The sequence below is a fragment of the Panthera leo genome, chromosome D3 (genome assembly GCF_018350215.1).
Source record: "Panthera leo isolate Ple1 chromosome D3, P.leo_Ple1_pat1.1, whole genome shotgun sequence".
NCBI classification, from domain to species: domain Eukaryota; kingdom Metazoa; phylum Chordata; class Mammalia; order Carnivora; family Felidae; genus Panthera; species Panthera leo.
Genome location: NC_056690.1, coordinates 26,394,491 through 26,412,641, shown reverse-complemented (window position 1 = coordinate 26,412,641; position 18,151 = coordinate 26,394,491). Strand labels below are relative to the sequence as shown.

General features: G+C 51.7%; 1 protein-coding gene across 1 annotated transcript in view; it reads left to right on the top strand.

Moving 5' to 3' along the window:
• Positions 1–18,151, top strand: part of MYO18B (myosin XVIIIB) — a 241,854-nt gene that overhangs the window by 153,429 nt on the left and 70,274 nt on the right. Inside the window, exons 34-38 of the mRNA XM_042909670.1 lie at positions 7,620–7,733; positions 9,011–9,127; positions 11,797–11,880; positions 12,965–13,102; positions 15,858–16,043. Coding sequence (XP_042765604.1) covers positions 7,620–7,733; positions 9,011–9,127; positions 11,797–11,880; positions 12,965–13,102; positions 15,858–16,043 — 639 coding nt within the window. The remainder of the gene's footprint in view (positions 1–7,619; positions 7,734–9,010; positions 9,128–11,796; positions 11,881–12,964; positions 13,103–15,857; positions 16,044–18,151) is intronic.

Sequence of the window (18,151 nt, the reverse complement as noted above, 5' to 3'; positions counted from 1 at the left end):
ATGTTTGCATTTAATAAATTTGTTCGATATCAGGGCTGTCTATAGTTTGAGATGCCGCTAATTCCCTTCGGGGGAAAGCCTTCCTACCGAAGGTTAATTCTTCCGAGCGCCCTGACGGGATGTCAAGGCCTGGGATGTGTCGAGATCAGCCCGCCAGAGTCACCGTGTCTTAGAACGCTTGCCCGTGGCATTTGCGACGCAGGATTCTTAAATCCTGCGAGTTGCTCAGCCAGACCCAGAAATCCAAGTTCTAACAGCTCTGCCAAAACATCAGCATTTTCCCCTCTCCCCGCCTCATTCCATATGTCTGGCCCACTCATCTCGTGGCTTAATAAGTCCAAAGTAAACATTTTCGCCAGGTATTTAAAGCCGGCAGATGGCTTTGCATAGGCAAGTAATATGCTATTCATCGGGTTGTAGTTGATGTATATGTGATGGGAATCTCAATCGCCCTCCCAGGGAGTGCAGGGAGGGGAGGAGGGAGAGGTTGCAGACAGCACTCCGCAGATGAAGTCAGCAGCAGGGAAAGGCTCCTTGCAGCGTGGGCTGTGTGGTGGCCCAGGAAGAGCAGGGGCTTGGAGTCCCATTGGCTCGGATCTGATCCCTGACGAGTCACTTCCCCTGCCCGGGGTTACCGTTTCCCCATTTGTGGGCTGAGGCCTGCCTCGCAGGGCAGTTGTGGGCTGTGGTGGTAATGAGCAGCGAGGGCCCCCAAGGTGCCTAGTAGAGTCGGTGTTGGAGAAATCTCATTCCCTCGTCTTTTTCCCACTGAACAATCAGGAAGGGGGGATATTTATCCCCCTGTGAGGAGGGATCTGTACACAGAATAGGCAGACAACGAATGATTGTTATCCTATCCCAAGGTTTGGATCGAGCTACTTTGGTCCAACACTTTTAGCAGATCAGTCAGCAAACACTATCACCAAAGGTTTGGTTTTTTTTTTTTTAAATTTTTAATGTTTATTTTATTTATTTTGAGAGAGAGAGAAAGAGAAGGGGAGGGGCAGAGAGAGAGAGAGAGAGAGAGGAAGAGAGAGGATCCCAAGCGGGCGCTGAGCTAACAGCTGCAGAGCCCGATGTGGGGCTCGAACTCGCAAACCGGGAGATCATGACCTGAGCCAAAATCAAGAGTCGGACGCTTAACGGACGGAGTCACCCAGGCGCCCCTGCCACCAGTGGCTCTGAGTGTTGACTCTGCGGCTGACAGCGCCTTCCGGCTTGGCCGGACCTAGATTCTCCAACCACGTCATTGCGAATGTGTTTCCTGCCTCAGTACCTTTGATGTCACTTTATATTCTCAGGCCGTCTCTTCTTTCCTGCTGGGAAGGACTGCCAGACACTCCGACCTCACATCCTGCATCACAAAGAACCAACTTCGTTCCTATAGTCCCCCCAAAATCCCGGCGTCTTCTAGGCTCTTACCCCACAGCTAAGCACGCTGGTGAACAAGAAGTGGTGTTCTGATTGGCTGGGCGGAGTCACATGCCCTTCTCAGAGCTTGCTAGGGGAGGATCAGCTCTATCAGATACACTTGGACATTTGGGGGATGGGTATTTTTTTTTTTTTTTTTTTTTTTTTTTTTTGCAGGGGAGATGGGGTGCCGCTATCAAAAGAAGGGAGATTGGGGCACCTGGGTGGCTCGGTCGGTTAAGCGTCCGATTTCGGCTCAGGTCACTATCTCTCAGTTTGCAAGTTTGAGCCCCGCGTCGGGCTCTGTGCTGACAGCTCGGAGCCTGGAGCCTGCTTCCAGTTCTGTGTCTTCTTCTCTCTCTGCCCCTCCGCCGCTCATGCTCTGTCTCTGTCTCAAAAATAAACATTAAGAAAAAATTTTTTTAAAAAAGAAGGTAGATTAAATGCTGTGCAGACGTATCACAGAATTTCCCCTGTAAAACATACGTCATGGGCACCACTGTTACTGGAGGAATGCAGTGCAATGGCTCAGAGTGGGTGTCATATTCCAGGTCTGCCACTTAGCACTTGTGAGACCTTCAGTAAGTCCTTGACCTCTCTATCCTAAGTTTCCTCGACTGTAACAACAAGAATGGTTATTGACCCTACTTCAGAGTGTCATTGTGAAGGATAAATGAGTTCATACAGTAAAAGTGCTCAGAGCAGTGCCCTGAGCACAGGGTAAGAGCTCATCTTCATAATCCATGTGCATGGCAGCCCCTAGGCTTGTGCAGTGCACAACGAATACAACTGTACTCAGCAGTCCTGCTCAATGAAAATACGGACCATTATTTCCCCCATTTTGTGAATGGGAAAATGAAAGCTCAGAGGGGCTAAGTCACTTGCTGAAGGTCGTAGGCTCATAGATAGAAATTTGGGATTGGACCCCGGTTCTGCCTGACCATTGGGTGTGCTCTTAACCACCAGGCAATGCTGTGGTAACGATGAACATCCCACCTCGTGGTGGGTGAGAAGCCATATTGGGAGAACGCACTGCCAGCCCCGTCTTTTGGTGAAAAGTGCTCAGAGCAGTGCCTGGCACAGAGTAAGAGTTGGTCATAACCAACGTCCATGACATCCCTTGTCCAGATTCATGCAGTGCTTTGATCTGTCATTTCCTCTTGCCCAGGAGAGCACCAGGCTTCAAGGACCTTCAGGGCTCTCCCACAATCCCTGGAGAGTCAGGACCTCACCAGAACAAAGCTAGGAAGCCCTTAGTTCATGCACAAGGTCAGGAAGCACGTTCCCACCTGTAGCTATAGCATAGAGAAGACTCCTAGGTCAAGGGGCCGGGGCGGAAATGACACCCGCCTGGACGCCCGCCTTTCTGAATTCGAGCAGATTCCAGGGAAGGGTGCCCGATTGAATGACACCGTGTGCAGGAGGAAGAGAAGCTTCCAGTCATGGAAGGCGTTGGGTGCTTTGTTCCATATACATATCTTCAGTACTGTCGTGTGGGTTTTACGAAAAACTAGATTTGGAGGAGAAAAGAAAACATGAACGTGTACGAAAATCAAGTCAGTTGTCTCGCTGGGAGCGTGTTGGGGGCCCAGCCCCAAGACAGGTCTGGAGAGAGAGGATTGTCCCCCGAACCCTCTCCGCCCTGCATCTTGGAGGTCTGGCAGGGAACCGCCCCAGAGGGCTCGTCCATGCAGAAGGATGGTGACGCAGAGCCGAAAGGTGTGAGGTGTCCCCTGCCCCCTGGGATCCTCAGTGCTTACACTGGCTACGAGGACAGGAGAGTGGACCCCCATAACCCTTCCTGAGGGGAGTCCTGGCTGCCCAACTCCCTTCTGCTCTCTGACTGCTCCTCCCGGAGTGCCTCCCGGGAAGGGAGGGCGTTTTCCAAGCAGCGTTGGGCTGTGTCACTCCCCGGAAGGTCTGATCTCAGCCCCAGCATGACTTGCCACCCGACTTCATAAAAACGTCACTCAAACAGCCCCCATATGGAAATAACGTGCGGTGAGTTATTCTTACGCCGGGTCATCCATAATGGAAAATCAGCCCGAGATGGCCCTGTATTTCTTCCCGCTCCCTAAAGTGTAATAAATTGACATTTTTAAAGCTCGGCATTTAGATGGCTTGTCAGCGGCAGCCCGGAGCCTGCCCAGTGGGGGCCTCGGGCTGGCGGGCGGCTTCTGGTTTTGCCCCTCCAGATCCTACTGGCTTGTGTGCCTCGGGTGGGCCCCCTCCCTCCTCCCTCCCTGGTCTGCCAGGAAGCCTGAAGTTCCTCCCTGCGATGGTGGGAGCCGAGGCCCTGCCTCACCCTGGTGGCAGGAACCTGACATTCTTTCTGTCATTCTCCTTGCCTCCAAAATGGGGTTAAAAACACCCATTTCGGGGCACCCGGCTGGCTCAGTCAGTTACGCGTCCAACCCTTGATTTCGGCTCAGGTCATGATCTCACGGTTTGTGGGATCGAGCCCCATTTCAGGCTCTGCGCTGACAGTGCGGAGCCTGCTTGGGGTTCTCTCTCTCCCTCTCTCTTTCTCTGCCCCTCCCCTGCTTGTGCGCGCACGCACTCTCTCTCAAAATAAACAAATTTAAAAAAAAACCAACAACCTTTCTTAGGCCGTTAAAGGGAATGAAAGGGGCAAACAGGAGTGACAACTGCCATTACTATTTTAGGGTTTTCTCGCTGCCAGACACGGTGCTAAGCACTCCCAGGGTCTCACTCACTCACTACGCAGGACTCCGTAGTGATACGGCTCTGCCCAGTTTACAGGTGAGGAAACTGAGGCACGAGGTCACGTGACCAAGTGAGAGAGGCCGATCCTCCAGACCTGGCTCTATGCCCAAGCTCTGACCCCCACACGTGGTGGGAGCTGGCACTTCGCAAGCACCCGTAAGTGTTGGTTTCATTCCTCGTCCCTCGGGGATGAACGTGTTTATCTCCAGGAGGCTCTGGGGATGATGCGTGTTTCCTCGGTCCCACCGACCGCAGGGATTCAACCCCCGAGTTCTGTTCCACTGTCTCTGACTGATCCAGCCCCCGGCCTGGTCCAGGCCGTCGTGACACTGCCCGGGGGGCTCCCATTGGAACACCAAGCCACTGGGTCAGCCATTCACTCTGCAACCGAGCTTTCTCTTTCTCTTAATCCACCCTCCCCGCGCGGTCCAGACTTTCCAGAGAGTGTCTTTTCATGAGGGGCGGTGGAGCCCAGCAATGAAGAGCTTGGACTCTGGAGTCGGACGCACCAGGCTTCTCCGCTGACCGGCTGCGTGACCGCTGGGCAAGGCCTCTCCGCTCTGTGAGCGTCGGTGTCCTCATATATCAGCCAGTCCTAATGGAGCTACCCTGCTCCCAAGAGCTCTTACGGGGCTTTTCTGAAGCAAGACGGAGAAAGCACAGCGCCCTGGAAGTGCTCCCCAGACAACGGTGGCAGGTGCAGCTGTTCATGCCAAAACCCATCAGGGCCAAGATGATCCTATCCCAAACCCAGCAGGAGCTAAGAATAACCCCAATAGCCATGCCCGTCTCTGTCCGGGGAGGCTCTGAGGGCCAGGGCACCGTGCTGCCAAAACCCTCAGCCCAGGTCGGGAACTGCTGTCCTTGTCTTTGGAACTACACTGTTCCGTTCCTGACAGTGGCTGTCGCTCGCCTCTTGGCCCCGGGCCACGCAACTTGGCCTGGCGACAAGGCCCTGTGTGATTCCTCCCTCCCTTCCACTGTTAGTTATCTGACGTCATCTCCCAGGACGGCCTACCAGCTCCTGCCCGCCCAGACCTTTTCTTCTTTGCACATACCACGGTGTGTCCTCATCGGCTGCCCTCCTTCCAGTCGTGTCCACTAAAGCCCATCCTGCCCACAGCAGCCAGGGGTAGATCATGCCACCCTCCTCCTCCTGCTCCACCAGCGGTTTCCCTACTGACTGAGGTCGGCTCACTAGCTTCACCAATGTGCCTCTCCCCCCCGCATCTGCCACTTCAGCACCATATCCCCCTCCTCCCCGTACAGCTGTCCAGCCACACTGGCTCCCTTTCTGTCCCTCAGCACCGCTTCCGCTTTTGTTCTTGTTCCTGCCTCAGGACCTTTGCACCAGCTACTTCCTCCACTCAGGGCACTCTTCTTCTTAGATATGTACATGGCTGCATCTTTCAGGTCTTAGCTTAAATGCTTCTCCTTAGTGAGGCCTCTGACTTCTGCGAGAACCAGGGCCTGGCCTTGCCCTGCCACCTCCGTGCCTTGCCCAGAGGCCCCTGGAGCCTCCTGCGGGAAGATAAGACGGTGCCTGACGTGTCACCTCCTCTGTCGATGATGCTCTAACAATGCCTCCACATCACACTCCATGCGCCTCAGCTGTCCCACCCAGGGAAACGGGCTGTCCCCCACCGAGCCCACTGCAGGAATACATTGTTCTTGGGGTCTTGGAAAATGGGAGTTCTGTGGATGGTGGCTGCCGGCAGTGGGGTGGGGCTAGAACTAGAGGTGCCAGTGTGAGAAAGCTCAGGGCCTCGATTTCCCCACGTGTATAATGGGTTAACAGCCGTGCACACCTCACAGATGAGGATTACAAGCAAAAATGAGAGTAGCACCTTTCCCGGAGCACTTGACCGGAGATGTGCGCATCACTGGTGACCTCCACTGTCCCCGCCTTCCATTGCCATTAGCATCATTCTAACATCTGGGCTGAGCTCCGGATATCCTGAGGAAGATATTCTCTGCCCAGTTGGGAAGGAGATAAAAATGATCCCGGGCGGGCTCTTGGCCAGTTGTCCTGGGGTGGCCTCCACCTTGGCTCAGCTGTTTTCCTTTTACAGATCAATGGGGCGCCTTCACTTACTCGGTGGCCTTGGGGATCAGAGATCGTGTGCATGTCATTTCACGAGGACTCCAGCTTGCTTTTCTGTTCTGTCTTGTGAGCACGCACCTTAATATTATTAACTGTTTTGGAGGGACCGTGGCTTGGCAGTGAGAAAATCTGCGAGTCTGGGCAATAACGAGTGGCGTCTTTACTCCTTGCAGCTGTGTGACCTCAGGCAAGGCACTGTCCCTCTCTGAGCCTTGAGTGTTTTCCTCGGGCGATCTCTAAGGGTGTTTTCTGCTCAGAGATTCTAGGGTTCGGAAATCAAGGGGAAACTGACAGGTGCAGAATGGACTTAGGGTTTGTGCCCGGATGTGGTTTTCTCCAACAGGGAAAGTCTGTCTTCTGGGGCCATGGAAGATAGTTGTACCTATTTTGATGGCCCCACTTTGCTAAGATAAGAGGCCTACTGTGTGCCGGTGGGTGAACATCAGATGAGACAGAAAAGGGTGAGAAAGAGAAACTTTGTTTAGGTCAGTGGCTCTTAACCTTCAAGAACCCAGGAAAAATGCTTACATGGCAAATATGTTGCATACCATTTAGAGGGGCTTTACAATTCTGAAACCTGGTTAAGAAACATCTCTTTGGCAAGTTCCCACTGACTTTTGAGCACCTCCTCCAGAAGGCCTTCCCTGGTTTCATCCTGTGTTCCCAGTGTCTCCATGGCTTTCTTCCTGTGCTCCTCAGGAAGGCTGTCCCTGCCTGTCTTCCCCACAGCAGGTGGGAAGGCCCCAGGCTGACTGCTCTCTGCCTGCACTAAGTGGGTGTCGGCAAATATTTGTTGAGCAGAGCTGGGGACCAGCTACTGGCACTGAAGCGGGCTAGCCTGATTTCATGGGACAGTGCCCGTTCAATTTTGAGTATCTCAGAGCCTGGCCATCTCAGATGCAAACACGTTCTCCTCCCCTCATTGTGGGTTGATGAATAGCTGTGAAGACAGACGGGAGGAGAGGATCGTCTGTAAATTATTCCGCCACTTGGGAGGGGCTGGGCTGGGCTGGAGGGGAAGGACATTCAAGGAGGCGGCATCATGAGGCTCTTCCCTTCCCTTCCCTCCCATTCTCTTCCCTTCCCTTCCCTGCCCTGCCCTGCCCTGCCCTCCCCTCCCCTCCCCTCTCCTCTGTTCCCTTCCCTTCCCTCCCATTCTCTTCCCTTCCCTTCCCTGCCCTGCCCTGCCCTGCCCTGCCCTCCCCTCCCCTCCCCTCTCCTCTGTTCCCTTCCCTTCCCTCCCATTCTCTTCCCTTCCCTTCACTTCCCTTCCCTGCCCTCCCCTCCCCTCCCCTCCCCTCCCCTCCCCTCCCCTCCCCTCTGTTCCCTTCCCTTCCCCTCCCCTCCCCTTCCCTTCTCATTCCCCTGCCTGGTGCAGCTGGAGCAGAGTGAAGCCAAGTGTGAGGACGCTTTGAAGACCCAGAAGGCGCTGACAGCGGACCTGGAGAGTATGCACAGCGAGCTGGAGAACATGACCCGGAATAAGAGCCTGGTACCTGCCCCTTCCTAGAGTTGCGGGGACCTGGGGCCAGCATAGGGCTCTGGGAACCAGCATGGGACCCCTGTGTACTCAGCACCACAAGAGGGGCCGAGGGCACTGATTGCACACTTGCTGGGTCAACACGCTGAGAGTGCAGGCAGCCTATTATGAGCTGAGCACTAGAAAGCTATAAGGGCATATGTGAGGATCAGCTATGTGTTCATCTCCCCGAAGGTAGTCAAGGAAACTTGTTGTAGACCTACTGTGTGCTCGGCACTGTGGGGATGCATTCATTGTGAGCCTACTCTTTGCTCAGTACCCTGACTGGGAACAAAACTGTCTGTGGTGTGCCCATAGTGTGCTCGCCACGTGAGTGGTCCCAGGCACCTGTTGTAGCCCTACTGTGTGCTCACCACCATAACAGGGGACTTGGGCATTACGGTTGGGTTACTGCATATTCATTCTTACACATGGAGACAAGGGCATCCTTCATGGGCCCTCTTAGGCTCACTCCTCTAAGGTTCCCAGCCATCTATTAGGAGCCTACTATGTGCTCACCACTGAATGGGGGAAATGAACATATATTATGAATCTAATATATGGGTGGAAATTGGGGTGCGCATTTCTAAATCCCTGTCTGGGTGTACAAGGTTGACTTAAGTTTTTACTCCGCATCTAAAATCCCGAAGTTTAGGTATAGCCACAGATTTATAGGCAAAAGCTTGTCTCCAGATCCCTGTTGGACCCTTTAAGGGGAACTTACCACAAACATTCACATGCACACACACACACACACACGAATGTACACACTCACCTACAAAATTGCCAGACACACACACAAAATAAATGCCCTCATAGGTAAAATATGCATCTAATTTTATCCATCTGCCCAATTATCTATTTATAGAGCACCTGCTGTATGCAGGCCGAGTGCTGGGGATGTCTCTGTGAACAGAACAAAGTCCTGGTTCTCGCGGAGATTACAGGGATTTGCACTCACACGTGTGTCCCAGGCACATTTAAAATGGACATAACATGTAATCCCGTGTGGGCTTACATGGACACACGTCCGTCCACATAGACACAGGCTGCCCTGTTACACATGCACATGCACGCACACACACCCAGAGCTGTCACTGACACCCCCACGGCCAGCCTCTCAGGTAGACGGTCACTCCTCTGATGCACGCACAGGCGAGCCCCCGCACTTTGCTCCTCATCGGGCCCCTGCTGTCGTGCTCCCACCCACCCTTCTACCTCCACCCCACCACTGTCCTGCCTCCCGCCAGGTGGATGAGCAGCTATCCCGGCTGCAGTTTGAGAGGGCTGACCTGCTGAAGCGCCTCGATGAGGACCAGGACGACCTGAACGACCTCATGCAGAAGCACAAGGACCTCATTGCTCAGGTAGCGACCGGAAAGTAGAAGGAGGCTTGGTGGCCTTGGGCCGGGGAGGCGGGAGATATTGCCAGGGGGATGTGGTTGGGCCCCTCCTCTCTGGTCTGAGGACCTTGGAGGGGTAAATGCCACAAGGATAAATAGGGATTGTGAAATTTTGTGGGGTCCTGATAGAGGAGGATGTCACCCTTAGATGGGCGTGCATTATTGGAAGACATCTCCACCAAGAAAAGTTTTGACTTATTTATACACCTATCTACACATTCACCCACCTGCATGCCCTTTTTATATATCCATCAAAATATTCATCCATCCACCATTCTTCTGTTCATTGGTCCACTCATCCACTTATCCCCAATTTTTATCCACCCATCTACCATCCACCCACCTATTTACCCATCCATCCAGCTACTCACCTATCCATCCCTCCATCCCTCCATCCATCCATCCATCCATCCACCCATCCATCCATCAATCCATCCATCATCCACCCATCCATCCAGCCACTCATCCATCCATGCATCCATCCATCCAGCCAGCCATCCATCAATCCATCCATCCATCCATCTAAAAATCCATCCATCCATCCATCCATCCACCCACCCACCCACCCATTTACCCACTCATTGATGCATCCATCCACCCATCCATCCAGCCACTCACCTATCCATCCCTCCATCCATCCATCCATCCATCCATCCATCCATCCATCTATCCATTCATCCATCCATTCATCCATCCATCCATCCATCTCCCCACCCACTTACCCATTCATCACCCATCCACCTATCCTCATTTTATCCACCCATCTACCCGCCCATCTGTCTACGCACCCACCCAGCCACTCACCTGTCCCTCTATCCATCCATCCATCCATCCCTCCCTCCACCCACTTACCCATTCATCACCCATCTACCTATCCATTCACCCTTCCATCTATTCATCTACCACTCCATACATCTATTGAGATATCCGTTCATTTATCTATATTTACTGTGCCCCCATCATGTGTTAGGTACCATGTCAAATGCCAAGGATGCCATGTTGGGCAAAAGCACATCCCATTCCTGCGTGCACGTGGCTCCCAGTTTCATGAGCTGGGCAGACCTTCTCACATTATCACCCAGAACAGAGGGAATGTTTGCAAACTGAGCTGACAGTCCAGAAAGGAAATGAACATGGTTCTGGGACTCCTGACTGAGGTTAGAGGTCAGGGAAGTCTTCCCTGAGGAGGTGGCCCTCAGATGGAGATCCAAATGAGGAAAAGGAGTCAGTGAGGTTGAATTGGATAGTGAGTGGTGTGGGAAATGTTCCAGGCAGAAGGAACAGCACATGCAAAGGGCTGGGATGGTGCATTTGAGAGCCTGTCAGGAGGCCAGCGAGGGGAGTGTGGTGCAAGATGAGTTTGGCAAGGCCAGCAGAGCAGGGGCTTGTGGGCCGAGATGAGTTTGGATTTTACTGTGTGATGGGAATCATTGGCAAGTTTTCTCAGGGGCACGAGCAGGAGAGAGAGGATCAGCCAGGTTGCCACCCCTGGATGCACTTGTCTTGTCCTACGCTGGATCCCAGAGTCTAGAAAGAGTGCCTGGTGTGGAATAGGGCACCCAGTAAACAGCTGGTGAATGAATGAAGACTGTGGCTGGCTTGTACTGGGGAGGCAGAGTGGACATGGGCGAGGGATGGACCCAGGAGGCAATCAGGAGGCATAGTGGCAGGCTGGGGCACGGCAGAGGCTTGGGGGTGGAGCTGACAGATGAGTGAGGGCATCCCTGGCAGATTTCTGATCTGCATCACGGGGAAGATAGCCCCTCCAGGAGTAATGAGCATCATCCCCACATTGTACCCCAGAGGGGACCCGGGGTACAGTGCCTACCAGGCTTCAGGTGCATCCTCCCAAGATGGGATCCGTGGGAATTTCTGCTAAACAAGGAATAACGGTAACAAAAATAACCACTGATATATTTCATCAACATTAAAACAGCCATCACCAAAATAGCCTATGCCATCTTCTACCTTTGTGAATCACACCTATTTGGGGTCAGAAGGGAAATTTCTTCATTTGATCAGTTATAAAAGCAGTGTACTCCTATGCGCATTATAAATAATTTACATAATACATAACATGCAGGAAATAGAAAGTGAGGGGTCTGCCTTCCCCCTGGAATCCCTCTCTTCGGAGATAATCATGCTTAACAGTTTGGTTCTACTTTTTTTTTTTTTTAAAGGATCTTTATAGTCTCCACCGTATTTAATCTCTGAACAAACCCTACGTGGAGGAGCTAAGCAGAGACTATCAGCCCATTTTATAGATGGGGATACTGAGGTGCAGAGCGGGCAAGGCCAAGTCTAGAATCCCAGTCACTTGACACGCAAGAGTTCTCTTCCCTCAGTATCTGGCCCTACCGCTGTGGCCAGCCCATTTCTGTCTGGGCTCTCAAGGGTATAGAACAGCATGCCGGCAGTTGACCAAAGCCATCGGCTTATATAACGGGAGTGACTCAGCGGACATTGAGACGAACAATGTCGGAAGGATGTGAGCAGTAACTTTCTGGAACGAGCCATTGTGTCACAGGTTCTGAGAGTCTTAGACATCTGGGGGTGGGGAGAAGGGATTTCCAGCAGTAGTTTCCCCGCAAAGCCTCAAGGTGACATTTTTTTTTTTTTTTTTGTCTCACCAGTCTGCTACTGACATTGGGCAGATCCAAGAACTACAGCTGCAGCTGGAGGAAGCCAAGAAGGAGAAACAGAAACTTCAAGAACAAGTATGTGCTCAGAGCCGCCACAGTGCGGAGACGAAAGGAAGGGTTCCCTCTGGGACCTCCCAGTTTGGATCCCGGAAACTGTCACTCACTCATTCATTCATCCATTCACTCAACTTCGGTTGTGCACCAAAGGAGTTGAGAACGATCCCAGCAGACACACACACACACACACACACACACACACGCTGACTTTTGCTCATGCCAGTGTGGCATCCAAAGACGCCCTGTGCAGTGAAACTCATCAGCCATTCAGTGCAAGAGTTTCCCCCTCCAAGAAATGGTTCCAAGGGGAAAGGGACGGTCTGTGCAAGACAGGACCATTGTCCTTTGTGAAATCTTCCTTTGAAGCCTTATTTCCTCCAAACACCCCTGAATTTCACTCATTAGCTAGGGCTGCTATCATCCATGGGATTCTCAAAGCACTTCTAAGGTCTGTCACCTGTGCCTGCTTAGAGTTTCTATCGAAATGACAGAGCCTCAAGCAAATGTCCATGGGGATGAGTAATACCAAATACCAGAAAAATAATAGCAGCAGTAGGCATCTGTTGGGTATTTATTATATACCAGGCACTAATCGCCTTCAATCCTCAGACAGAAAGAAAGAAAGAAAGAAAGAAAGAAAGAAAGAAAGAAAGAAAAAGAAAAAGAAAGAAAGAATGAGCTCATGGAAGGGACCCGGCCTGCCCAGGTGCATCCGGCTGGAGAGTGGCAGAGCCTGGCTTTGAAGTCTGGTATATATGCTTGGCTCCCAAGCCCACTTTTGGTTGCGTCCTTGGGTGCTGAAGCTCGCGGCTCACACGCTGGCTTTGCCCCCTTAGCAGAGCAGGGAAAGGAGGTAAGCAAAGCACTGACTGAGTCTTGTGTTGGACGCAGAAGACACAGGAAACATCACCTCCAGCATCTGAGACGCAGGGGCAGGGTCTGGCATGAGGGGATCGGCACTTGGCACTTGTGTCTTTAACATGTATCACCAGAGCCAAGAAGGAGGCCGTGGCAATGGGCCTGGGGCTGAGTCCGGCATATGTCTCCATTCTGGGACTCAGGGCCAGCAGGTGGCCAATGGATCTTTTGGGCTCGTTCCCAGCTGCAGGTGGCCCAGATGCGCATCGAGTACCTGGAACAGTCCACCGTGGATCGAGCCATTGTCAGCAGGCAGGAGGCAGTCATCTGCGACCTGGAGAACAAGACGGAGTTCCAGAAAGTGCAGATTAAGAGATTTGAGGTATGCGCGGACATGTAAATATTGCTCGTGCCTAGAGCCGTGGGGCTTTCGTGTAAGCTCCGTCCGTCCTCTGACCGTCCCTCCATCCACTCATGCCTTTCTCTGGATACACATTCCTCACCCATCTCTCATTCGTGTTGCTTCCCCCATTCCCTCCTTTCTGCCTTCCTTCAACCACACGGTCCCACAGATAACTATCCATCCAGCCTACCCACCTCATGTATCTCCATCCACGTCCATATGCCATCATTCCATCCATCATCCTCCTTATGTCTTTTCTTCCTTCCTTTCTCCATGCTTTCTTCTCTCCCTCTGTTCTTTCCCTTTCTTCAGACCTTGACCCCTCTGTCCGTGTTTTTATCCATCAGTCCCGTTCTGCCTGTCCCCATCTGACCACTCATGCACTTATGCACCCAACACTCACTTTGAGCAGAAATTTATTTTGCACCTAGCGTGTACCAGGCTCTGTTTTAGGCACATGAAAGACAGATGTACAAAGCAGATTCTGCTTTTCAGAAACATGGAGTTTTGTAGGAGATGTGAGTAAAAAAGGTACATAAATACCCATAATATGGACAGAGGGCTGTGAGGTTTGGGGGGCAAGGAGGTCTTTTCAAGCTGAGGAATCAGGGAGGCCTCCAGGAGGAGGTGACGTTGATGCTGGACCTTCAGCAGGGCAGGTAAGTCGTGGATGGGCTGGGGTGAGATTCAGTGACAACATTCACATTTAGCTCTGCAGGCCAGCGACATGGACGTCACCACTGTCAAAGTTGTTTGTCATTAGCCACTCCCCTGGATGTTCGCCACAGCCCCGTAGGGAAGGTAGGATAGGCCTCACCGAATGAACTACAAGGTGTCGGCAGAGAGGTCGAGGGACCTGTTCAAGATAAAGCCGTTTAGTGTCAGTGACAGGAGTAGATGGACCGGGGATCATCACTCTCCCCTGGTCCCAGGCTGTAATTTCTCCGCAGTCAGCTGGCTTAGCCACCGGACGATGGTCCATCTAGAAATGCGAGGCTGAGGCTGCGTTCCTCACTTTGAGCCATTCTTCCAATCCCCCGTTGGGCACTTTGTCTCTAAGAAGGCTGTGTGCGATGTATGAAGAATGGAGAAAGATCCTTCTTTGCCTTGACCCTCAGAGCTTCTCAGAGCTGCTCAAGGGATCCCTCGAGGCATAATCGTCTCTGCAGATCACCATGGAACTTTGATCTACTACGCTTTAAGTTTATATAATGTCAGGCTATATCCGTTTGCTTGAATCTAGCATAGTCAAGCGATAGCAGAAAATAAAATAAAACTATGATTTTAAAAAACCCTTTATGTGGCAGATTCCATATCCAAATTCCCTTTCCCCTCTGCTGTTGTGACTTGAATTTAGTAGAATTCCAGGCCTCAGGGACACCTTTTGAGAACTATTCTTCTTCCTTTTAACACCCCCCCCCACCCCGCCACCCTTTGAAATTGTTACCAAACTCCATTTGAAAGGCGAAGGGCAATTGAATTGTAACGCTTTTCTTCTAAACCATGATTCAGTCTCAGATCTGGAGAGGGGCTCAGCGTCTTGCTCAAGGACCTGAAATATTCATGTGGGCTCCCTTTTAGGTCAACACTGGAGTATTTGCCCATCAGAATCGATTGGCTGCAGGCATGTTGGCCAACTAATGAATTCTGCAGAACAGCCCTTGGGTTTGTTTTCTGTAGCACTGGTGATGCCCACAGCTCTCTTCTATTTTTTCATTGTGTCCTCTTGGCTTTTCCCCCTGGAAAGGGAAAAAAGCCATAAAACATTAGAGCTGAGGCTCAAGGGACCTTGTTTGACCAAAACCTCCTCACTTTACAAATTGGGAGACCAAAATCCATACTAGGGAAGGGGTTTTGATTTCCCAGTGTAGTGTTCTCCCCACTGCACATCTTCGTAAAATGATGGGGGCTGCTGTAAATAGTAATAATTCCCAACTTTTGGGGCGCCCGGGTGGCTCAGTCGATTTGAGCGTCCGACTTCGGCTCAGGTTGTTATCTCGCGGTCCGTGAGTTCGAGCCCCGTGTCGGGCTCTGTGCTGACAGCTCCGAGCCTGGAGCCTGTTTCAGATTCTGTGTCTCTCTCTCCCTCTGACCCTCCCCCATTCATGCTCTGTCTCTGTCTCAAAAGTAAATAAACATTAAAAAAAATTTTAAATAATCCCCAACTCTTATCTAGAATGTTCTATGTGCCAGGCACTGAACTAAGCCTTCTGCAGAACTTAACGTTTTCAAGTCTGACATGATCCCTAGGACATAAATACTGTCATCATCTCTGTCTCTCAGAGAGGTTAAATAACCTGCCTAAGGTCACACAGCCAGGAACAGGCAGTTGGGGGATTGAACCTAGGGCATATTCAAAGCCAGGGTGCTCAGCTGTATGCTAGGCTGCCTCTCTGAATAGCAATTATCATTTGCTAGGTTTTTTTTAAGTTTATTTATTTATTTTGAGAGAGAGAGAGCACAAGCAGGAGAGGGAGAAAGAGAATCTCATGACCCGAGCCGAAAATCAAGAGTCCGTCACTCAACCAGCTGAGCCACCCAGGCGCCCCTCATTTGCTAGGTTTTTAACATAAATTATTTGTTTCGGTATCAGAACTCGGGATTGTCGTCCTGATTACCTTATACAAGGTCAGGGAGACTCAGCAAAGGATTTCTCTTGCCGGAGCCCCCTGTCTCGGGCGCCTGGCCTCTAACTCCACGGTGCACGTGTGCTCTCCACACCGCCTGCCTCCAGGTCCTGGTGATCCGGCTTCGGGACAGCCTGATCAAGATGGGCGAGGAGCTCACGCAGGCGGCCAAGTCCGAGTCCCAGCAGCGGGAGAGCAGCCAGTATTACCAGCGGCGCCTGGAGGAGCTGAAGGCGGACATGGAAGAGCTGGTGCGGCGGGAGGCGGAGGCCAGCCGCAGGTGCATGGAGCTGGTGAGTGCCCAACGCTGGCTCTCCTGCGATGGAGGGTTTCGGGCGCAGGCGTGCCGCTGCCTGCTGAATCGGAGCCCCCTGGGGCAGGTCTCAGGCCTTTGGGAAGCAGGGAGACACCGGAAGGGGCCGGGCGGAGGATCCACGCTGCTATTGGCTGCAGAGCCTGGGGGCGGCCCAAAGTGGGCCAATGGCATTCACTGCTGCTGGATGGGCCGCCCAGCACGTGTACACGTCAGATTCCAGCCTTTCTTTTCCTGCCTCGCGCGTTCCACTCCACAGGCAGGAAAGCCTCGTGGGAAGAGGAAGGCATCAACATTGACTAAATGCCCAGCTTGCATCGAGTCTTAACACCCATATCATAAAATCCTCATAACAGCCCTGTGAAGTCAGAATTATTATCCCCATTTTACAGATGAGGAAACTGAGGCTTCAAAGGGGTGAGATAACTAGTCTAATGTCACATCTAGGAACTGTCAGAGCTGTTTCTGGGCTAATAACAGCAACAACAAAGATAAAAGTACTTCCAGGTAGGTACTATTCTTATCTCCACTTAGCAGCTGGGGAAACTGAGGCAGGGGGACAGCAGCACGCCAAATGGAGGCTCAGAGTGGTACATACACTTGCCCAAGGCTACACACACACTAGTAAGAATTCGAACCCAGGCTTGTCCAACTCTGTAGTCTGTGTTTTCATTGACTAAGCCATGCTCTGCTCCCTGGTGTGATTTAAAAATTTGTCTCCTATCCTGACCAAAAAAAAAAAAAAAAAGAAGAAAGTAAAATAATAAAAAAATAAAAATAAATAAAATGTAGAGTTTGGCATTTTATTAAATTTCATAGGGAGATAAAAGGGGAAAAAAGGTAAGAATTTGTATCTTGCCCCATGGGAAGGTTTCTCCCATCATGCACTGTATTTTTCTAAGAATGGTTCCCTGCATGGATCACAGGGCATCTCAGAGAGCTGGCTTCTCCTTTTCCCCATGAGGTCTGATGTCCCTAGAGCTCCAGGTTTCTGCTTCTGTGACCCGGGAGACATCTGGCACCCCCTTTGCCTGCCACCATAGAGCCTTCACTGAGACAACCCACCACCTGCCAAGGCTTGGCCAGAAGATCCCTAAATCACGGTCTTTATCTCTTCCCGCCCTGTCCATTCTGGTTTTGTGACAGGTCTCGCCCACTTGTCCGCCTGCAGCGAGTATATTTCTCGGGCCACTGCCTGCCACGGCTGGTGTCACTCTCATAAGCTTTGCCCTTGACAAGCCATCAGGCAGGCTGTTGTGTGGGGGGAGGTGAGGCTCCGCACAGAGACCCAGGTTCCCAGACAAACCCCAAGCCCCATAACTGGCAGTTTCCCCGCCTCCCATGGCCAGGGAGAGAGAAAGGCTCTTTCCTCCAGTTGACAGAATGACTTCCTCATTCACCAGCCCTGTTTCTCATGCAGCTGAGTTCCCCACCTGCCATGTCTGGCTGGAAGCGAGAGAACATCCCAGCCCATCTTCTCTGATGTCTTCTTTAACCGGCCAGACCCCCAGGCGTGCTGGCCAGATCAGATAGTGGCTGTCTTCCCCTTCTCTCTGCTCTCCTGTTCTCCCTCTCACTCCTTTCCCTCCTTCTCTTCTCACTTTCCTGTTCTCTATCCCCATTTCCAGGGACAACTTAAGATCTTTTAAAAAAAAATTTTTTTAACGTTTATTTATTTTTGAGAGACACAGAGAGAGTGAGAGCAGGGAAGGGGCAGAGAGAGGGGGAGACACAGAATCCGAGGCAGGCTCCAGGCTCTGCGCTAACATGCTGACAGCAATGAGCCTGATGTGGGGCTCGAGCCCACGAACCGTGAGATCATGACCTGAGCCGAATTTGGATGCTTAACAGGCTGAACCACCCAGGCACCCCAGCTTAAGATCTTTAAAGGCCCTGAAATGCTGAAAAGATTATAGTGCACTCCCCACCCCCCCATATAGGAACCAAAATGAAAACAAACAAAAAACTGTAAAACACAAAGCTTGTGTGTTTGCTGAAATGAGACCTGTATGGTTCTCCGCTTTCCGATTGCAAGATGCTACATAAATTTACCAAGACGAATTCTGCTCTTTGTTTTGGTGTGTCTTT